Source organism: Pristiophorus japonicus, unplaced genomic scaffold, assembly GCF_044704955.1.
Source record: "Pristiophorus japonicus isolate sPriJap1 unplaced genomic scaffold, sPriJap1.hap1 HAP1_SCAFFOLD_29, whole genome shotgun sequence".
NCBI classification, from domain to species: Eukaryota; Metazoa; Chordata; class Chondrichthyes; family Pristiophoridae; genus Pristiophorus; species Pristiophorus japonicus.
Window position 1 is genome coordinate 2,776,579 of NW_027252668.1, and position 17,911 is coordinate 2,794,489.

Genomic DNA, 17,911 nt, shown 5'->3' on the forward strand with positions numbered 1-17,911 from the left:
TAGATTGTTCCCGATGTTGGGGAAGTCCAGAACCAGGGGACACAGTCTTAGGATAATGGGTAGGCCATTTAGGACTGAGATGAGGAGAAACTTCTTCACTCACGAGTTGTTAACCTGTGGAATTCCCTGCTGCAGAGAGTTGTTGATGCCAGTTCATTGAATATATTCAAGAGGGAGTTAGATATGGCCCTTACAGCTAAAGGGATCAAGGGGTATGGAGAGAAAGCAGGAAAGGGGTACTGAGGGAATGATCAGCCATCAGAATGGTGGTGCAGACTCGAATGGCCAAATGACCTACTCCTGCACCTATTTTCTGTTTCTATGCCCCCAAGATCTAGTCTCCCCTATCAGTTGAAACATCCTCTCTGCATCCACCTTGTCAAGCCCCCTCATAATCTTATACATTTTGATAAGATCACCTCTCTTTCTTCTCAATTCCAAGGAGTAGAGGCCAACGTTCCCTCATCAGTCAACCCCCTCATCTCCAGAATCAACCTAGTGAACCTTCTCTGAACTGCCTCCAAAACTAGTATATCCTTTCTTAAATATGGAAACCAAAACTGTATGCAGTATTCCAGGTGTGGCTTCACCAATATAACTGCAGCAAGACTTCCCTGCTTTTATACTCCATCCCCTTTGCAATAAAGGCCAACATTCCATTGGCCTTCCTGATTACTTGCTGTACCTGCATACTAACCTTTTGATTTCATGCACCAGGACCCCCAGTACTGCAGCACTATGCAATTTTTCTCCATTTAAATAAGAACTTGTTCTTCAATTTTTTTCTGCCAAAGTGCATAACCTCACACTTTCCAACATTATACTCCATCTGTCAAATTTTTGCCCAATCACTTAGCCTGTCTGTCCTTTTGCAGGTTTTTTGTGTACTTATCACACACATCTTTTCCTCCCAACTTTGTATCGTCAGCAAACTTGACGATGTTCTACTCGGTCTCTTCTTCCAAGTCGTTAATATAGAGTGTAAATAGTGGGGTCCCAGCACTGATCCCTGTGGCACCCCACTAGTTACTGGTTGCCAACCCGAGAATAAACCATTTATCCCGACTCTCTAGTTAGCCAATCCTCTATCCATGCTAATATATTATCCTCAACCCGGTGAACTTTTATCTTGTGCGGTAATCTTTTATGCGGCACCTTGTCAAATGCCTTCTGGAAGTCCAAATACATCACATCCACTGGTTCCCCTTTACCATCCTGTTCGTTACATCCTCAAAGAATGCCAGCAAATTTTTCAAACATGAATTCCCCTTCATAAATCCATGCCTGACTGAATTATGCTTTTCCAAATGTCCTGCTACTGCTTCTTTAATAATGGGCTCCAACATTTTCCCAACCACTGATGTTCGGCTAACTGGTCTATAGCTTCCTGCTTTTTGTCTGCCTTTTTTTAAATAGGGACATTAAATTTGCAGTTTTCCAATCTGCTGGGACCTCCCCAGAATCCAGGGAATTTTGGTAAATAACAACCAATGCATTCCACTATCCCTGTCGCTACTTCTCTTAAGACTCAGTACCTGTCAGTTTCTGATGTAAGAGTGTGGGTTTTATTCTGCATCTCTCAGTTTCTGGTCGATAAGTGTGGTGCTCAATATGTACCTGTCAGTATCTGGTTTCTGAGTGTGGATTAAAGCTGTAACTGTCAGTAATTGGTATGTGAGTGTTGGTTATATTCTGTACCCGCCAGTCTCTAGCACTAGAGCAAGTGTCGGCTCCCTCTTCACCCCGCACCCCATCCCAGGACTCACCCTCAGCCCCCGGCCACGCTCCCTTCGCTTGCTTTCCGCCATTTTGATTTTTCCTGCACCAACCGTCAACATCCGGGGATCCGGGACATGCGCAGAGCGCGCTCAGCGAGTCAATCGTGATCCATCGCTGCTATTGGGTGCAAGCAGCTGATGAACAGCTCACCGCCCCAATCGCGGCCCGGCACAGCTGGACAAGCGCCCCGCCCACTCCCACAGTCGGAGGCGGGGCCGCTCCCAGTCACGTGGCTCCCGATTTGAATCCGCGCCGCATTTTACCGGTCTGACCGCAAGTGACGTCCGTAACCCAGCAACGCCAGCTGTGTGACGTCGGTAACCTGGCAACCCGTCTGTGTGACCTCACGTAAGCTGGCATCAGGGGCGGGGATGGCCGCGAGCCCACAGGATGATGGTTGGTGCGTTTACCTGTGTGTGTGATATATGTCTGTGTACGGGCTGTGTGTGTGTTTGGGGGATGTCTCTACCTGTGTGTGTGATATATGTCTGTTATATATGTGTGTCTGTGTACACGTGTGTCTATATTTGTGTCTCTGTTGATATAAATATTGGTGATGGGCCCTTCTCCCTGTTGGTAATTGCAGCAATTACTTTGTATATAAAGATTAATGATACACCCCACTATTGTTGGTAATTCAGTAATTGCCGTTTATGTAAAGTTTGGTAATGGGCCCACCTACCTGTTGGTAATTTTGGTAGTTACTTTTTATATAAGAACATAAGAAATAGGAGCAGGAGTAGGCCATACAGCCCCTCGAGCCTGCTCCGCCATTCAATAAGATCACGGCTGATCTGATCATGGACTCAGCTCCACTTCCCTGCCCGCTCCCCATAACCCTTTATTCCCTTATCGCTCAAAAATCTGTCCAGCTCCGCCTTAAACATATTCAGTGTCCCAGCTTCCACAGCTCTCTGGGGCAGCGAATTCCACAGATTTGCAACCCTGAGAGAGAAGAAATTCCTCATCTCAGTTTTAAATGAGCGGCCCCTTATTGTTTGACTATGTCCTCTGGTTTTATTTTCCCCTATGAGTGGAAATATCGTCTCTGCATCCATCTTGTCGAGCCCCCTCATTATCTTACATGTTTCAATAAGATCACCTCTAATTCTTCTGAACTCCAATGAGTATAGGCCCAAACTACTCAACCTATCTTCATAAGTCAACCCCTTGATCTCCGGAATCAACCGAAAGAACTCTGAACAGCCTCCAATGGAAGTATACCCTTCCTTAAATGCGGAGACCAAAACTGTTGTGTATGTATAAAGTATGTACTGTAAGATTAGACCACTGAATGTATCTTCACACTGTATACACTATACCTGTACCACCAGAGGGTGCTACTGGTGGAGACCGAAGGCTTACCTGCACACTGCAGGTAACCAACTATAAAAGGGAGCGCACCTCACTGTATCCTTACTCAGGAGCTACAATAAATGAACAAAGGTCACAACAGTTCAAGTACAATACCTTATCTTGTATTACCTTACTAGAGTGCTTACACACATAACATCTCGCGAGCAGATTATGAATTTCCATGCACAAAATGGCTAACCTTAGCAACTTTCAACAATTCGCTGAGGGGGAAGATTGTGATGCCTTTGTGGAAAGGCTCGAACACGTTTTCATTACAAATGACCTGGCAGGAGACGACCCGATCTCGCTGGCTGATAAGCGCAGAGCTATCCCGCTCAGCAGTTGTGGGCCCACAGTCCATGGCCTCGTCAGGGACCTGCTAGCCCCAGTGAAGACGACAATCAAAATGCATGCAGAGCTTGTAACAATAATACAGGAACAGCTCAAACCTAAAGAGAGCATCCTCACAGCCATACATTTGTTCTACACCCACTGGTGGCCCGAAGGCCAAGAAACTGCAAAATATGCTGCAGACCCGAGACGAATGGCTGCACCATGTGATTTGGGCGACCATCTCACTGAAGCACTGAGGGACATCTTTGTTAATGGAATCAGCCATGAGTGCCTCCTCTCTGTGGACACTACGGTCACACTGCAGAAGGCAATTAAAGTGAGCCAGGCGTTTCTGGTATGTGAGAGTGGATTTTATTCTGAACCTGTCAGTTTCTGATATGTGAGTGTTGATTTAATCTGTACCTGTCAGTTTCTGGCTTATGATTGGTAGTTTAACTTGTAACTGTCAGCTTTTATGTATGATACATGAATATGGGCTTTATACTGTATGTGTCTCTCATATGCGAGTCTGTGTATATTTCTGTAACTGTCAGATTTAGGTATGTGTGTGGGGGTTTAATCTGTGCCTCTCAGTTTCTGGTGTGTTAGTCTGGGTTTAATCAGCACCTATTAGCTCCTGCAATTTAGGTGTATGTTTTAGACTGTACATGTCAGTTCCTGCTATATGAGCGGTGATTTACTCTGTATCTGCCCAAGTCTGGTATGTGAACGTGAATATCTGTTTTATGTTCTACCTGAATTTGTCTGACATGTGAGTAAAGGTTTTACCTTTCTGATAGGTGTGTGTGGGTTTCACTCTGCATCTGCCAGTTTATGAGATGGTAATATGTCTTTAGCTCAGAAACTGTCAGATTCTGCAATGCAAGTATCAGTTTTACTTTTTACCTCTGTTTTCTGACATGTGACTCTGGGATTTACACTCTACCTGTCACTCTCTGGTGTGGAGTTTACTCTGTGCGTGTCACTTTCATCTATGTGGGTGTGGGTTGTAGATTGTATCTGTCAGTCTATGGTACGGGAGTGTGGGTTTTATTCTGCACCTGTCATTTTCTGGTATATTCGAGATGGCTTAATACTGAATCTTTCCTTTCCTGATATGTGATTATTGCTTTTGCTCTGTACCCGTCAGCTTCTTTTATGAGAGTATTGTTTTTACTTTCTAACTTATATATTAAGGTATGTGATTGTGTGTTTTATTCTCTACCTGCCAGTTTCTGGCAAGTGAGTGCAGGTGTTTAATCTACATGTCAGTTTGATCTGTTTCAATGGTGAAACAGCGTCTGATTCTACTGCTCCTTGTAAGATTCACAATGTAACTCTTGTACTGTGGATTACTGTGGGACTGACTGCTTCTGCTGCCTGTGATAATAGGATTGAGGTCAGTTCTGTGTCTCTGCGCTCTGTGAGTGATAATGTACTTACTGTGTGTGGGAAGGACCTACCTGCACTGGTTGACAGTCAGTGTATGCCAGCAGTGTGGATTGACACTGTGTCAGTGTCTATCTGTTCCTGTGTTTGTGAGTAAGTGAGTTAAAATGGATCTGTCTCTCAGTGCGATATGTTTGCACTTTGAAACAACATCTTATTGTACTGCTCCAAGTGACTGTGGGATTCATAATGTAACTCTGGAAATTCGGATCACTGTGGGACTGACAGCTTCTGCTGCCTATGACAATAGGATTGAGACCAGTTTTGTGTCTCTGTGCTCTGTAAGTGATAAGGAGCTGACAGCACTGTTCCTTGTGTTCCGGGTGGAGGAAAGATCACATTTATTCAGGCTCAGTGAAATACTTCTCTCTGAGAATAATAATACGAGAACAATATTAGTTATGATATGGACAGGTGAGTGGGAGACTATAAAAAGTAAAGTTATAATTAACATGTTTGTTTATAATAAAGTAAAGTATCTGGAGAGGGGAAACCACAATACAAACAGCACTGGTCCATGAATAGGACCACCCGATTGGAACAGTCCAGGTTTATATCTCTCACTCCCATGGGACTATTTGTAAAATTCTGAATCTCTTCCTGGAATATAACTATAGTACCTGGGCTGTACAACAATTGTTTTCAGACTTTTGAAACCGAGTTGAGGGCCTGTGTAGTTAACAGAATGTCACAGAGCCCGGATCCTGATGTATCTGAGGGAGCGACAGGCTCTCGATCACCAGCAACACGGTTCCGGACAACTCAATGCACCAAAACAAAATAACTGATGCTTGAAATGTCTTCTCCCACACTCCTCACCTGGTGCCTGCAATAGATACACTTTGTGAAACTCCTCACATCCTCACCGTCAGGATGTGTTTCCACTGTTCACTGTCGAAGAACAACAGACACGGTGAGATTGGGACTGAATCAGGAACATTCACTACTGATTTGGGGAAAGAAAGCAGCAATGATTTGAAAGAGCGAGGTGATTTACTTTCACTGTTACCCCACACTGTATACACAACTATTTTAGTAAAACAATAAATCAAGTGCCCCCTTATTAAAGGGGCATTAAAACAGACAAATTTAACTTTGGCATTAAATGGATCAAATTAAAATTTGGTTCCCTGGGGTGATGATGCACTCCAGTCCCTCTGGCGCCCATCTCTCACGGAAGGCCACGAGCGTACCGGTGAACACCGCGTGCTCCATCTCCAGGGACACCCTGGCATGAACATAACCGTGGAAGAGAGGCAGGCAATCGGGCTGAACACCCGCTCGACCGCCCGTAGCCTGGACCGGTTAATGGCTACCTTGGCCATGACCAGGAGCAGTCCTACGAGGAGGCCTTCCGATCTGCCCGCTCCCCTCCGCACAGGGGGCCCAAAGATCAGGAGTGGGGGACTGAAGTGCAAACGATTAATGAGTGTCATCCTTATGCAGGAGCTATCAAGCAAACTCTACCAAGTAACGTTCATTGGTTCATGTGCAACGGCCTGCGGAGAACCATGAGATGCTACTGTAAGTACTGCTTACAACCAGAGTCATCAGAGGACCATTTTATCCTCAAGTAGAAAGTAAGAGACTGTCCACACACAGCCCGAGAATGGCCTCTCCCTTCCCCCACTCACTCCATGTTCCGGAACTAGTTCCTGCTCCACTCTGCCTCTGACAAACAAACAGCCCCCGACGGAACTAAACCAGGAACGTTCAGTCCTGGTTAGGAGAGAGAAAGCAGCAATGATTGTAAACAGCAGATTCTACCCATTCTGTCTCCCTTCCCCCTGGACACACACAGCTCGAGAATGGCCTCTCCCTCCCCCGACTCACACCACGCACTGACACTGGTTCTTGCTCCACTCCGCCCCTTACACACAGCCCCCGACTCTCCCCGGACTCAGTGCCGGTCTCTGAGCCCATCTGCGGACACGCTCCCAAAGCGCTGCGCTGCTGTAAGGAGGCTGCTGCTCGCTGCCTTACCCCGGGGCCGCGGGCTCTCCATTCCCGGCTGTTAGAAACCATCTTCTTCCGCTCACTGAGTGAATGGCGATCGCAGGCTGGACTTGGGGAGGAGACGGCGCATGCGCTCTTTTGCTCACTGGGAATCGACACAGGGGGCGGGGCTGAGCCGCGCATGCGCAGCTCTCTGCAATAATTCAGCCTGTAAAAATCAAAGTGCACCTTTCCCAATTTACTTTTATCAGAATCTGACAAAGGAACTGGGCCTGGGGGGAAAGGACAGATAATGATTAAAGCTGGGAGCCTTGTCCCTTGGAGATGCTCAATTTGGGATCATTCCGTGCAGGGTGTTTCTCTCTCCATGAGCCCGTCTTCACAAAGCAATCCTGCAGAAACATCGGAGGGACGAGGGTGTGGGAGTGTTTGCTGGGACCGTGCAGGAGTTAATATCTGACAGAAAAAGTCCGAGATTAGTTTAAACACTCTGACAGTAATATCGAAGTGCACAATCAAGAGGTTATAGGTAGGGAGGAACTTATTACAATCACTGTCACTAATGAAGTAGTACTCGGTAAAATAATGGGACTAAAGGCGGACAAGTCCCTTGGACCTGATGGCTTCCATCCTGTGGTCTTAAGAAATGTGGCTGTAGAGATAGTGGATGCATTGTTTGTAATCTACCAAAATTCCCTGGATTCTGGGGAGATCCTAGCAGATTGGAAAATTGCAAATGTTAAAAAAAGGAGGCAAACAAAAAGCAGGAAACTATAGACCAGTTAGCCGAACATCTGTTGTTGTGAAAATGCTGGAGTCCATTATTAAGGAAGCAGTAGCAGGACATTTGGAAAAGCATGATTCAATCAAACAGAGTCAGCATGGTTTTATGAAAGGGAAATCATGTTTGATAAATTTGCTGGAGGTCATTGAGGATGTAACAAGCACGGTAGATAAGGGGCAGCCTGTGGACGTGGTGTATTTGGATTTCCAGAAGGCATTCGATAAGGTGTCACATAAGAGGTTACTGCACAATATAAAAGCTCATGGGATTGGGAGCAATATATCAGCATGGATAGAGAATTGACTAACTAACAGCAAACAGAGAGTCAGGATAAATGGGTCATTTTCTGGTTGGCAAACAGTGATGAGTTGGGTGACACAGGGATCGGTGCTGGGTCGTCAACTATTTACAATCAATACTAATGACTTGGATGAAGGGGCCAAGTTTAATTTAGCCAAGTTTGCTGATGATACAAAGATAGGTGGGAAAGCAAATTGTGATGAGGACACAGTAGATATGCAAAGGGATCTCGACAGGCTAAGTGAGTGTGCAAACATTTGGCAGATAATAACATAAGAACATAAGAAATAGGAGCAGGAGTAGGCCATATGGCCCCTCGAGCCTGCTCCGACATTTAATACAATCATGGCTGATCCGCTCATAGACTCAAGTCCACTTCCAGATGGAGTATAATGTGGGAAAATGAGAGGTTATCCATTTTGGCAGAAATAATAGAAAAGAAAATTATAATTTAAATGGAGAAAAATTGCAACGTGCAGCAGTACAGAGAGCCCTGGGGGTCCTTGTACATGAAACACAAAAGGTTTGCATACAGGTACAGCAAGTAATCAGGAAATCAAATGGAATATTGGCCTTTATTGCAAGAAGGATAGAGTCTAAAATCAGAGAAGTCCTGCTGTACAGGGTATTGGTAATGCCACACCTGGAGTACCGTGTCGAGTTTTGGTCTACGTATTTAAGGAAGTTTACACTTTCATTGGAGGCTGTTCAGAGAAGGTTCACTCGGTTGATTCCGGAGATGAGTGGGTTGAGTTATGAGGATAGGTTTGAGTAGGTTGGATCTGTACACATTGGAGATCAGAAGAATGAGAGGTGATCTTATTGAAACTTATAAGATAATAAGGGGGCTTGACAAGGTGGATGCAGAGAGGATATTTCCACATGGGGCAACTAAAACTAGGTTACATAGTCTTAAAATAAGGGGCCGCCCATTTAAAATTGGGATGAAGAGGAATTTCTTCTCTCAGAGGGTTGTCAACCTATGGAATTATCTGCCCCAGACAACTGTGAAGGCTGTGTCATTGAATATATTTAAGGCGGAGATAGACAGATTTTTGATCGATAAGGGAGTAAATGGTTATGGGGAGGGAGCAGGGAAGTGGAGCTGAGTCCATGATCAGATCAGCCGTGATCTTATTGAATGGCAGAGCAGGCTCGAGGAGCTAAATGGTCTACTCCTGTTCCGATTTGTTATGTTCTTATGGCCCTGGGCTGCACGATTGCAGATAGTTCAACAGGCAAGCGAGTGATAAATGTGGGACATTGTTTCTCTCACTCTTTGACACTGTCCCGCAGTGTGGGATTAATAATGTGTCTGTCTCTGGTACAATATCAGTGAGAGAGGAGACTGCATCTTCTGTCTCTCCAATGGGAACTTTCAGAATAAAACGGGACTTCACAGGTCAGTCTGGAACTGATACTGTGCATGTCTTCTGTGTCTCACCGCCCTACCTCACACTCTCCTATCTCTCGTACAGCCCTCTCCCCTCTCTCTGCCTCTCTGTTGCTATCCCTCTCTCTTGTACTTTTTGTGAAGGCGGGATACTGTTATTTAGCGTGATGTGGAAACACTGTTGGAAGTGCAAGACTGATAATGTCTCTGTTTCTCTCTGGTGCAATTCATGAAGGTGTGGCACTGTTACTGAGCGTATTATGGAGACACTGATTCAAAGTGTAAAACTGATACTGTATCTGTCTCTGTCTTTTTCCGCTGGTGCTGTACATTAATGTGTGATAATATTATTGAGAGTAATATGGAGACACAGTTCGGTAGTTTAAGATTGATACTGTGTCTGTCTCTCTGTCGCTCTCTCTGATAGCCATCTCTGGGTGTTGAGTATGGGATGGATGGGGCACCAGTTACTGTTATATGTCCCTCATTTTCTGAGGAGAGAGAGACAAAGAGAGGCTGCAGGGGCGGTGAGCTCATAATTTGTATTTTCATGTTAGTCAAACATATTTCTGCATTACAACAATAACAACTTAAAAGCAGATATGGGTTAAGCCAGCCACAGCTGTGATTGGCTCCTGCCCCTGAATCTGGGAACAGACACTGTGAGGAGCGCCGGCCTCAGAGTGTTTAACACTTACTGAGCTGGGAAACGACAACTGACCCGAAAATCGGTAGCACAGCCGAGCGGAGAGTAAACCTGTGCTGGGAACTGTAAATCTGGGAACAGTTTGTGCTGTGAATGTGCAGATTTCAACATTGTGTGAGCGAGAGTGTGTTAAAGGGACGGGCGGGTTCGACGAATGTCACTGTGTTTGTGTGTCCGCTCTCATCGCCGGATTTCAGAGTCCCTCTTGTGTAAAATTCAAAGATTTCCCCGTCACAGGATCGCCCTGCTGCTCTGCTCAGGCCTGAAGTGGGAATGAATCAGAAAGTTTGATTTGATTTCAAATTTCAGTCAAAAAACAGAGAAAATATCCGCGATCGGGTGAGAGAGCGCGACCAGTGCAGCAATGAAACGGGTTTAAATCGAAATTGCTGCCTTCAATTCGGATGGAACTTTCTCGGCAGCAAACATCCTGGTCTTCGGGACAGAAAGAGGCCAGTCTGGGAATGTGGAGGGCCCGAGTTGAATTGGAATCGGAGAGTTAGTGAGGAGAGAGAAACACAGAGAGGCTGGAGGGGCCGGGAGCTGACAGCAGGATGTCTCCTCCCCGTCCGCTCGCTGCCTTTAAGTTGCTCTGTGTCGCCGCCTCTCGTTTCATTTCTGACCCAGCTCTGACTGTTAGAGAGATTTTCCAGAGTCGCGGACATGACTGATACTGCAGCCGCCGAAACGGCTCCTCCTGCCGCCGTCGCTCAAACCAAGGCTCCCAGCAAGAAGAAGAAGGCGACTCCCCGTTCCGGGCCAGCCGGTCCCAAGTTGGGCGACCAGATCCTCAAGGTTGTGGCTGATGGCAAGGATCGCAAGGGAACGTCCCTGGCCGCGATAAAGAAGGCTCTGGCGGCCAAAGGCGTCGATGTGGAGAAGCGCGGCTTCCAGATCAGGTCCAGTATCAAGAAGAATGTGATGAATGGTTCCCTGAAGCAGATCAAGGGCACGGGCGCCTCGGGCTCATTCAAAATCGCTAATACAGATCTCCAGGGGAAAGTGGGAAAGAAGGTGAAGAAGCCAGCAACCAAGAAATCTCCAGCAAAGAAAGCAGCAGCCAAGAAATCTCCAGCAAAGAAAGCAGCAGCCAAGAAATCTCCAGTAAAGAAAGCAACAGCCAAGAAATCTCCAGCAAAGAAAGCAACAGCCAAGAAAACGAGCACCAAGAAGGCGTTAACGGCAAAAAAGACAGCGAAAGGGCCGGCTGGGAAGAAGGCGGCGGCGAAGAAGCCCAAGAGCCCCAAGAAAGTGAAGGCGGCCAAGAAGGTGGAGAACCCGAGGGTCAAGGCCACGTCCAAATCAGTAAAGGCCAAGAAAACAACACCCAAAAAAAAATGAAAAGGCAACTTCTAAACATTTCAACCCAAAGGCTCTTTTCAGAGCCACCCACGCCTCTCAGAAAAGAGCTGATCCCGGAATCAAATAATCCCTGTCCCGGGCTCAGATTCCAGATAGAAATCATTAAAAATGACCCCGGGATCCCTGGTGCCTCGTTGGCATTGGCTGCACCCCACCCCTCCCTCAGTGTCTGCACCCACCCCTCCCCCAGTGTCTACACCCGCCCCTCCCTCTGTCTGCATCCACCCCTCCCCCAGTGTCTACACCCGCCCCTCCCTCAGTGTCTGCACCCACCCCTCCCCCAGTGTCTGCACACACCCCTCCCCCAGTGCCTACAATAAAACACAGAGAATGGGATGTCCGGCCCGGGCCTCACTGTAACTGGGGTTTGAGTCCGGCTCCAGTCTCAGTTCCTGGTCATTGTCATTTCACAGATTCAGGGGGAAGAGTCTCTGTGAGACGATGGGACTGGCGGCGATATCTCGCCTCACAACTCAAACCCCAAACTCCAGATTCTCCAAATCAGCTGGAATAAGGTGTTTGTAAATTTGCTGAACCGGTCTGTGAGAGGAGATGGAATAAGGTCTGAGATTGACAGGGAACGGACTATATAGGCGGGAATATTCTTGATTGTTAATTGTACCAGGACCTTATTTAACAGCTTCTGGTCCCTGGAAGCCTTGAATATGAATTCCGAGTCTGTAAGGGTTTGTGCGGAGCGCTGTGTATCGGTTGTATTGTGGAGAAAACAATTTGAAATTGGCGGTTGCAGAAAGCTGGAGGTGGAGCTGGAAGATCAGAGGCGGCGCTCTGCTCTGTCTCTCAATCTTGATTCTGTCTCATTCCCTGCCGCGCTCTCTGTTTAATCTCTCACTCTGTCTCCTCCCCTTCCCGCCTCTCTCACTCTGCGCTTTCTCAGTCAGGTCGGAGCCAGCTCTATAAAAAAAGGAGCCAGGAGGAGTTGGTTTCTCATTCAGCGACAGTTTGAGTGAAGAATCATCATGTCTGGACGAGGAAAAGGAGGCAAAGGACTGGGCAAAGGCGGAGCCAAGCGGCACCGTAAAGTGCTCCGTGATAACATCCAAGGCATCACCAAACCCGCCATCCGCCGCCTGGCTCGCCGTGGCGGTGTCAAGCGGATCTCGGGCCTGATCTACGAGGAGACCCGTGGGGTGCTGAAGGTTTTCCTGGAGAATGTCATCAGGGACGCCGTCACCTACACCGAGCACGCCAAGCGCAAGACGGTCACTGCCATGGATGTGGTGTACGCTCTCAAACGCCAGGGCCGCACTCTCTATGGATTCGGCGGCTGAACAACTCCACCCTTTCCACCCAGCACAACACAAAGGCTCTTTTAAGAGCCACCCACCGCCTCACAGAGACAGCAATGATCTGGGGATGGGTGTTTGGACAATTTGGGTGGGAAATTATTTTAGTTATTTATTTAATGGAAAGTAACACGCCGAGTTATGTAGCGCCTTACACGGCAATCGGACTTCTCAAAGCCAATAAAGTACTTTTGCAGTGTAGTCGCTTTAGGAATATGGGAATTATTAAATATTTGAGAATAATCGTTTAATATGAGATCAGAAACTCCGGGTGCCCCGGTCACAATCAGCGGGCGGGGATACACAGTCTCCCCTCACAGATAATCCTATTATGTTGTGAGCTTTGTGTGAGAATCGGTGAAACGGGACGGCACTGGCGGGATGGATGCGGGACTTTGTGTTTCCAGGATGCAGTGACCGGGGAATTATTCCCGCCCGCTACCGACCCATCAGGGAATGGGACAGAATTCAAACCGGAATGTTAAAGAGAATAGGATTGGTAATTTATAATGGGGCACCATCGAGGTTATAAAGAGCCGAATTCTTAAATTGCTGGCGGGAAATTAGAGTTTCTTTAATCTCTGTTCGTTGAGACTCTGAAATTGGCGGGCTGTTTGAAATTGACGAACTTGTCAGTTTCATTTCAGTCAATCATGGCCCAGTAATCCCCCGCCCTTCCCTTTCGATCTCGGTGATTGGTTGAAACATGATTGGCGGTCGGGTTATGACCAATCACAGCCCAGGGGCGGGCCCTGATAGACACTTTAAAAGGACCATTCCCAGTCCGTGTGTCCCAGATTGTGCTGAGATCCGTTCAGAAGATGGCCAGGACCAAGCAGACAGCGCGCAAATCGACCGGAGGGAAAGCTCCTCGCAAACAGCTGGCGACCAAAGCAGCCCGGAAGAGCGCTCCGGCCACGGGCGGAGTGAAGAAGCCTCATCGCTACAGACCCGGCACCGTGGCTCTGAGGGAGATCCGCCGCTACCAGAAATCCACCGAGCTGCTGATCCGCAAGCTGCCCTTCTAGCGCCTGGTGCGGGAGATCGCTCAGGACTTCAAGACCGACCTGCGCTTCCAGAGCTCGGCCGTCATGGCCCTGCAGGAGGCCAGCGAGGCTTACCTGGTGGGGCTCTTTGAGGATACCAACCTGTGCGCCATCCACGCCAAGCGAGTCACCATCATGCCCAAAGACATCCAGCTGGCCCGCCGCATCCGGGGGGAGCGCGCCTAGACTCCTCCTGCCCGGGCTCCAAGCTTTAACACCAAGTGCAACAACGGCTCTTTTCAGAGCCACCAAATCAGCAAAGGAAAGAGCTGCAGCCGGCTCCACGCAAACTGTCCTGTGTACACCCCGTGCACGTCTTGTCTTGTTATAACTGGGGCTTTATGCAGTGCAGGCGGTGATTATCTGGCTTTGATCCAGGTATCAATGCGAGTCAGATGCCCAGTATACCGACTGCACCCGCCCAATGTGGGGCGCTAACTATAAGATCTGATAGTGAATTGATCCCACTGCACAGACCGGAATAGATTCCAGAGAGGGGACGAGCTGCCTGCCTGTAATCTGTATCTCACCAGCTCTTAATGCGGGCACAGCTCGGATACTATTTGGGATATTTTAAATTAACCATGAGCTGGAGTTGCATCCTCCTGTACGCAAATTTTAAAAAAGGGTAAAAGTCCTCATGGATCAATGTGTTCAGAATGTATATATTTCTCCCTATGGAATTATTGCCCCTATAAAAGTCAGTGAGCTCATCAACCGCTCATTCCTTTATACTCGGCTCTTATCATCCGGTTCATATTCGGCTGTCCCAACATGTTCAATGACTAGCGGTCTGACGTTCAGCTTCCGTCTGTTTTGTATTAAATTAGATCAGGGACAATTGTGATCCACAGAACAGAAAGAAGCCCTTTCACGGATAGTGTGACACTGTTACTGAGCGTATTATGGAGACATTGATACAAAGTGTAAAACTGATGCTGTGTCTGTCTCTGTGTCTTTTCCGCTGGTGCTGTGCATGAATGTGCGATAACATGGAGACACAGTTCGGGAGTTTATTTTCTATATATCTGTCTCTGCTATGTGAAGGTGGGATTTTCCCTGTACATATGTCACTGGTATGTGAGGATGGGATTTTCTCTGTGCATATCTGTCCCTGGTATGTGATGGTGGGATGTTCCCTGTACATATCTGTCACTGGTGCGTGAGGTTGGGATTTTCCCTGTAGATATGCAGTCTCCGGTATTTGAGGGTGGGATTTTCCCTGAATATATCTGTCTCTGGTATGTGAGGGTGGGATTTGTCCTGTATGGAGCTGTCTCTGGTGTGTGAGGGTGGAAATTTCCCTGTATCTACCTGTCTCTGGTGTGTGAGGGTGGGATTTTCCCTGTATATATCTGTCTCTGGTATGTGAGGGCGAGATGTTCTCTCTGCATATGTCTCTGGTGTGCGGGAGTGGGATTTTCTCGATATATATCTGTCTCTGGTGTGTGAGGGTGGGATTTTCCCTGTATCGTTCTGTCTCTGGTGTGTCAGGGTGGGATTTATTCTCTATATATCTGTCTCTGCTATGTGAGGGTAGGATTTTTCTTGTACATATGTCACTGGTATGGAAGGATGGGATTTTCTCTGTGCATATCTGTCTCTGCTATGTGAGGGTGGGATTTTCCCTGTATATATCTGTCCCTGGTATGTGATGGTGGGATGTTCCCTGTACATATGTCACTGGTGTGTGAGGTTGGGATTTTCCCTGTAGATATGCAGTCTCCGGTATTTGAGGGTGGGATTTTTTCTGTATATATCTGTCTCTGGTGTGTGAGGGAGGGAATTTATCTGTATAGAATCGGTCTCTGGTGCGTGAGGGTGCGATTTTCCATGCTTATATCTGTCTCTGGTATGTGAGGGTGGGATTTGTCCTGTATGGATCTGTCTCTGGTGTGTGATGGAGTGATTTTTCACTGTATACACCTGTCTCTGGTGTGTGAGGGTGGGATTTGCCCTGTATATATCGATCTCTGGTATGTGAGGGTATGATTTTCCCTGTATCTACCTTTCTCTGGTTTGTGAGGGTGTGATTTTCTTAGTGCATATCTGTCTCTGCTATGTGAGGGTGGGATTTTCCCTGTATGTATTTGCCTCTGGTGTGTGAGGGTGGGATTTTCCCTGTATATATCTGTCTCTGGTGTGTGAGGGTGGGATTTTCCATGCTTAAATCGGTCTCTGCTGTGTGAGGGTGTGATTTTCTATGTATATATCTGTCTCTGGTATGCGAGTGTTGATTTTCCCTGTATATATCTGTCTCTGGTGTGTGAGGGTGGGATTTTCCCTGAATATGCTGTGCTGGGGCCCCAGCTGTTTACATTGTACATTAATGATTTGGACAAAGGGATTAAATGTAGTATCTCCAAATTTGCGGATGATACTAAGTTGGGTGGCAGTGTGAGCTGCGAGGAGGATGCTATGAGGCTGCAGAGTGACTTGGATAGGTTAGGTGAGTAGGCAAATGCATGGCAGATGAAGTATAATGTGGATAAATGTGAGGTTATCCACTTTGGTGGTAAAAACAGAGATACAGACTATTATCTGAATGGTGACAGATTAGGAAAAGGGGAGGTGCAACGAGACCTGGGTGTCATGGTACATCAGTCATTGAAGGTTGGCATACAGGTACAGCAGGCGGTGAAGAAAGCAAATGGCATGTTGGCCTTCATAGCGAGGGGATTTGAGTACAGGGGCAGGGAGGTATTGCTACAGTTGTACAGGGCCTTGGGAGGTATTGCTGCAGTTGTACAGGGCCATATCTGTCTCTGGTGAGTGAGGGTGGGATTTTCCCTGTATAGGTCCGTCTCCGGTAAGGGAGGGTGGGATTTTCTCTGTACATATCTGTTTCTGGTATGTGAGGGTGGGATTTTGTCTGTATGTATCTGTCTCTGGTATGTGAGGGTGGGATTTTCGCTCTTTGTATCTGTCTGGTGTGTGAGGGTGCTATTTTTCCTGTATATTATATATATATAATCTCCGGTATGTGAGGGTGGGATTTTCCCTGTATGTATCTGCCTCTGGTGTGTGATGGTGGGATTTCCCCTGAATATATCTGTCTCTGGTGTGTGAGGGTGGGATTTTCCCTGTATATATCTGTCTCTGGTGTTTGAGGGTGGGATTTTCCCTGTATATACCCGTCTCCGGTAGGTGAGGGTGGGATTTTCACTATACATATCAATCTCTGGTATGTGAGGGTGGAATTTTCCCAGTAAATATCTGTCTCTGGGATGTGAGGGAGAGATTTTCTCTGTATATATCTGTCTCTGGTGTGTAAGGGTGGGATTTATTCTCTATATATCTGTCTCTGCTATGTGCGGGTGGGATTTTCCCTGTACATATCTGTCACTGGTATGTGAGGATGGGATTTTCTCTGTAGATATGCAGTCTCCGGTATTTGAGGGTGGGACTTTCCCTGAATATATCTGTCTCTGGTATGTGAGGGTGGGATTTGTCCTGTATGGATCTGTCTCTGGTGTGTTGATGGTGTGATTTTCACTGTATGTATCTGTCTCTGATGTGTGATGGTGGGAATTTCCTGTGTATATATCTGTCTGGTGTGTGAGGGTGGGATTTTTTCTTTATATATCTGTCTCTGGTCTGTGAGGGTGGGATTTTCCTGTATAAATCTGTCTCTGGCATGCGAGGGTGGATTTTCCTGTATATATCTGTCTCTGGTGTGTGAGGGTGGATTTTCCATGCTTATATCGGTCTCTGGTGTGTGATGGTCGGCTTTTCCCTGTATATATCCGTCTCGGGTATGGAAGGGTGGGATTTTCGCTCTTTGTATCTGTCTTGTGAGGGAGGGAGGGAGGGGGCAGAGAGAGGAGGAGGGGGCAGAGAGAGGAGGGAGGGAGGGAGGGTGGGGGAGAAAGATGAGGGGAGGTGGGGGGGAGGAGAGGGGGGAGGGTGGGGAAGAGAGGGGGGGAGGGTGGGGGGAGAGAGAGGGGGGAGGTGGGGGAGAGAGAGGGGGGAGGTGGGGGAGAGAGAGGGGGGAGGGTGGGGGGAGAGAGGGTGGGAGAGAGAGGTGGGGGAGAGGGTGGGGGAGAGAGAGGGTGGGGAGAGGGTGGGGAGAGGGTGGGGGAGAGAGCGGGGGGAGGTGTGGGGAGAGAGAGCGGGGGGAGGGTGTGGGAGAGAGAGCGG

At 47.5% G+C, this 17,911-nt stretch overlaps 2 protein-coding genes across 2 annotated transcripts; both read left to right on the plus strand.

Moving 5' to 3' along the window:
* Nucleotides 1-10,719: 10,719 nt before the first annotated feature.
* On the plus strand, nt 10,720-11,397 carry LOC139248120 (histone H1-like). Its single transcript, XM_070871868.1, has one exon. It carries the CDS (start codon nt 10,720-10,722, stop codon nt 11,395-11,397), a length of 678 nt encoding a protein of 225 aa, XP_070727969.1.
* A 1,001-nt stretch (nt 11,398-12,398) lies between these two features.
* On the plus strand, nt 12,399-12,710 carry LOC139248225 (histone H4). Its single transcript, XM_070871970.1, has one exon. The coding sequence runs from the start codon at nt 12,399-12,401 to the stop codon at nt 12,708-12,710; it is 312 nt and encodes a 103-aa protein (XP_070728071.1).
* The last annotated feature ends 5,201 nt before the right edge of the window (nt 12,711-17,911 follow it).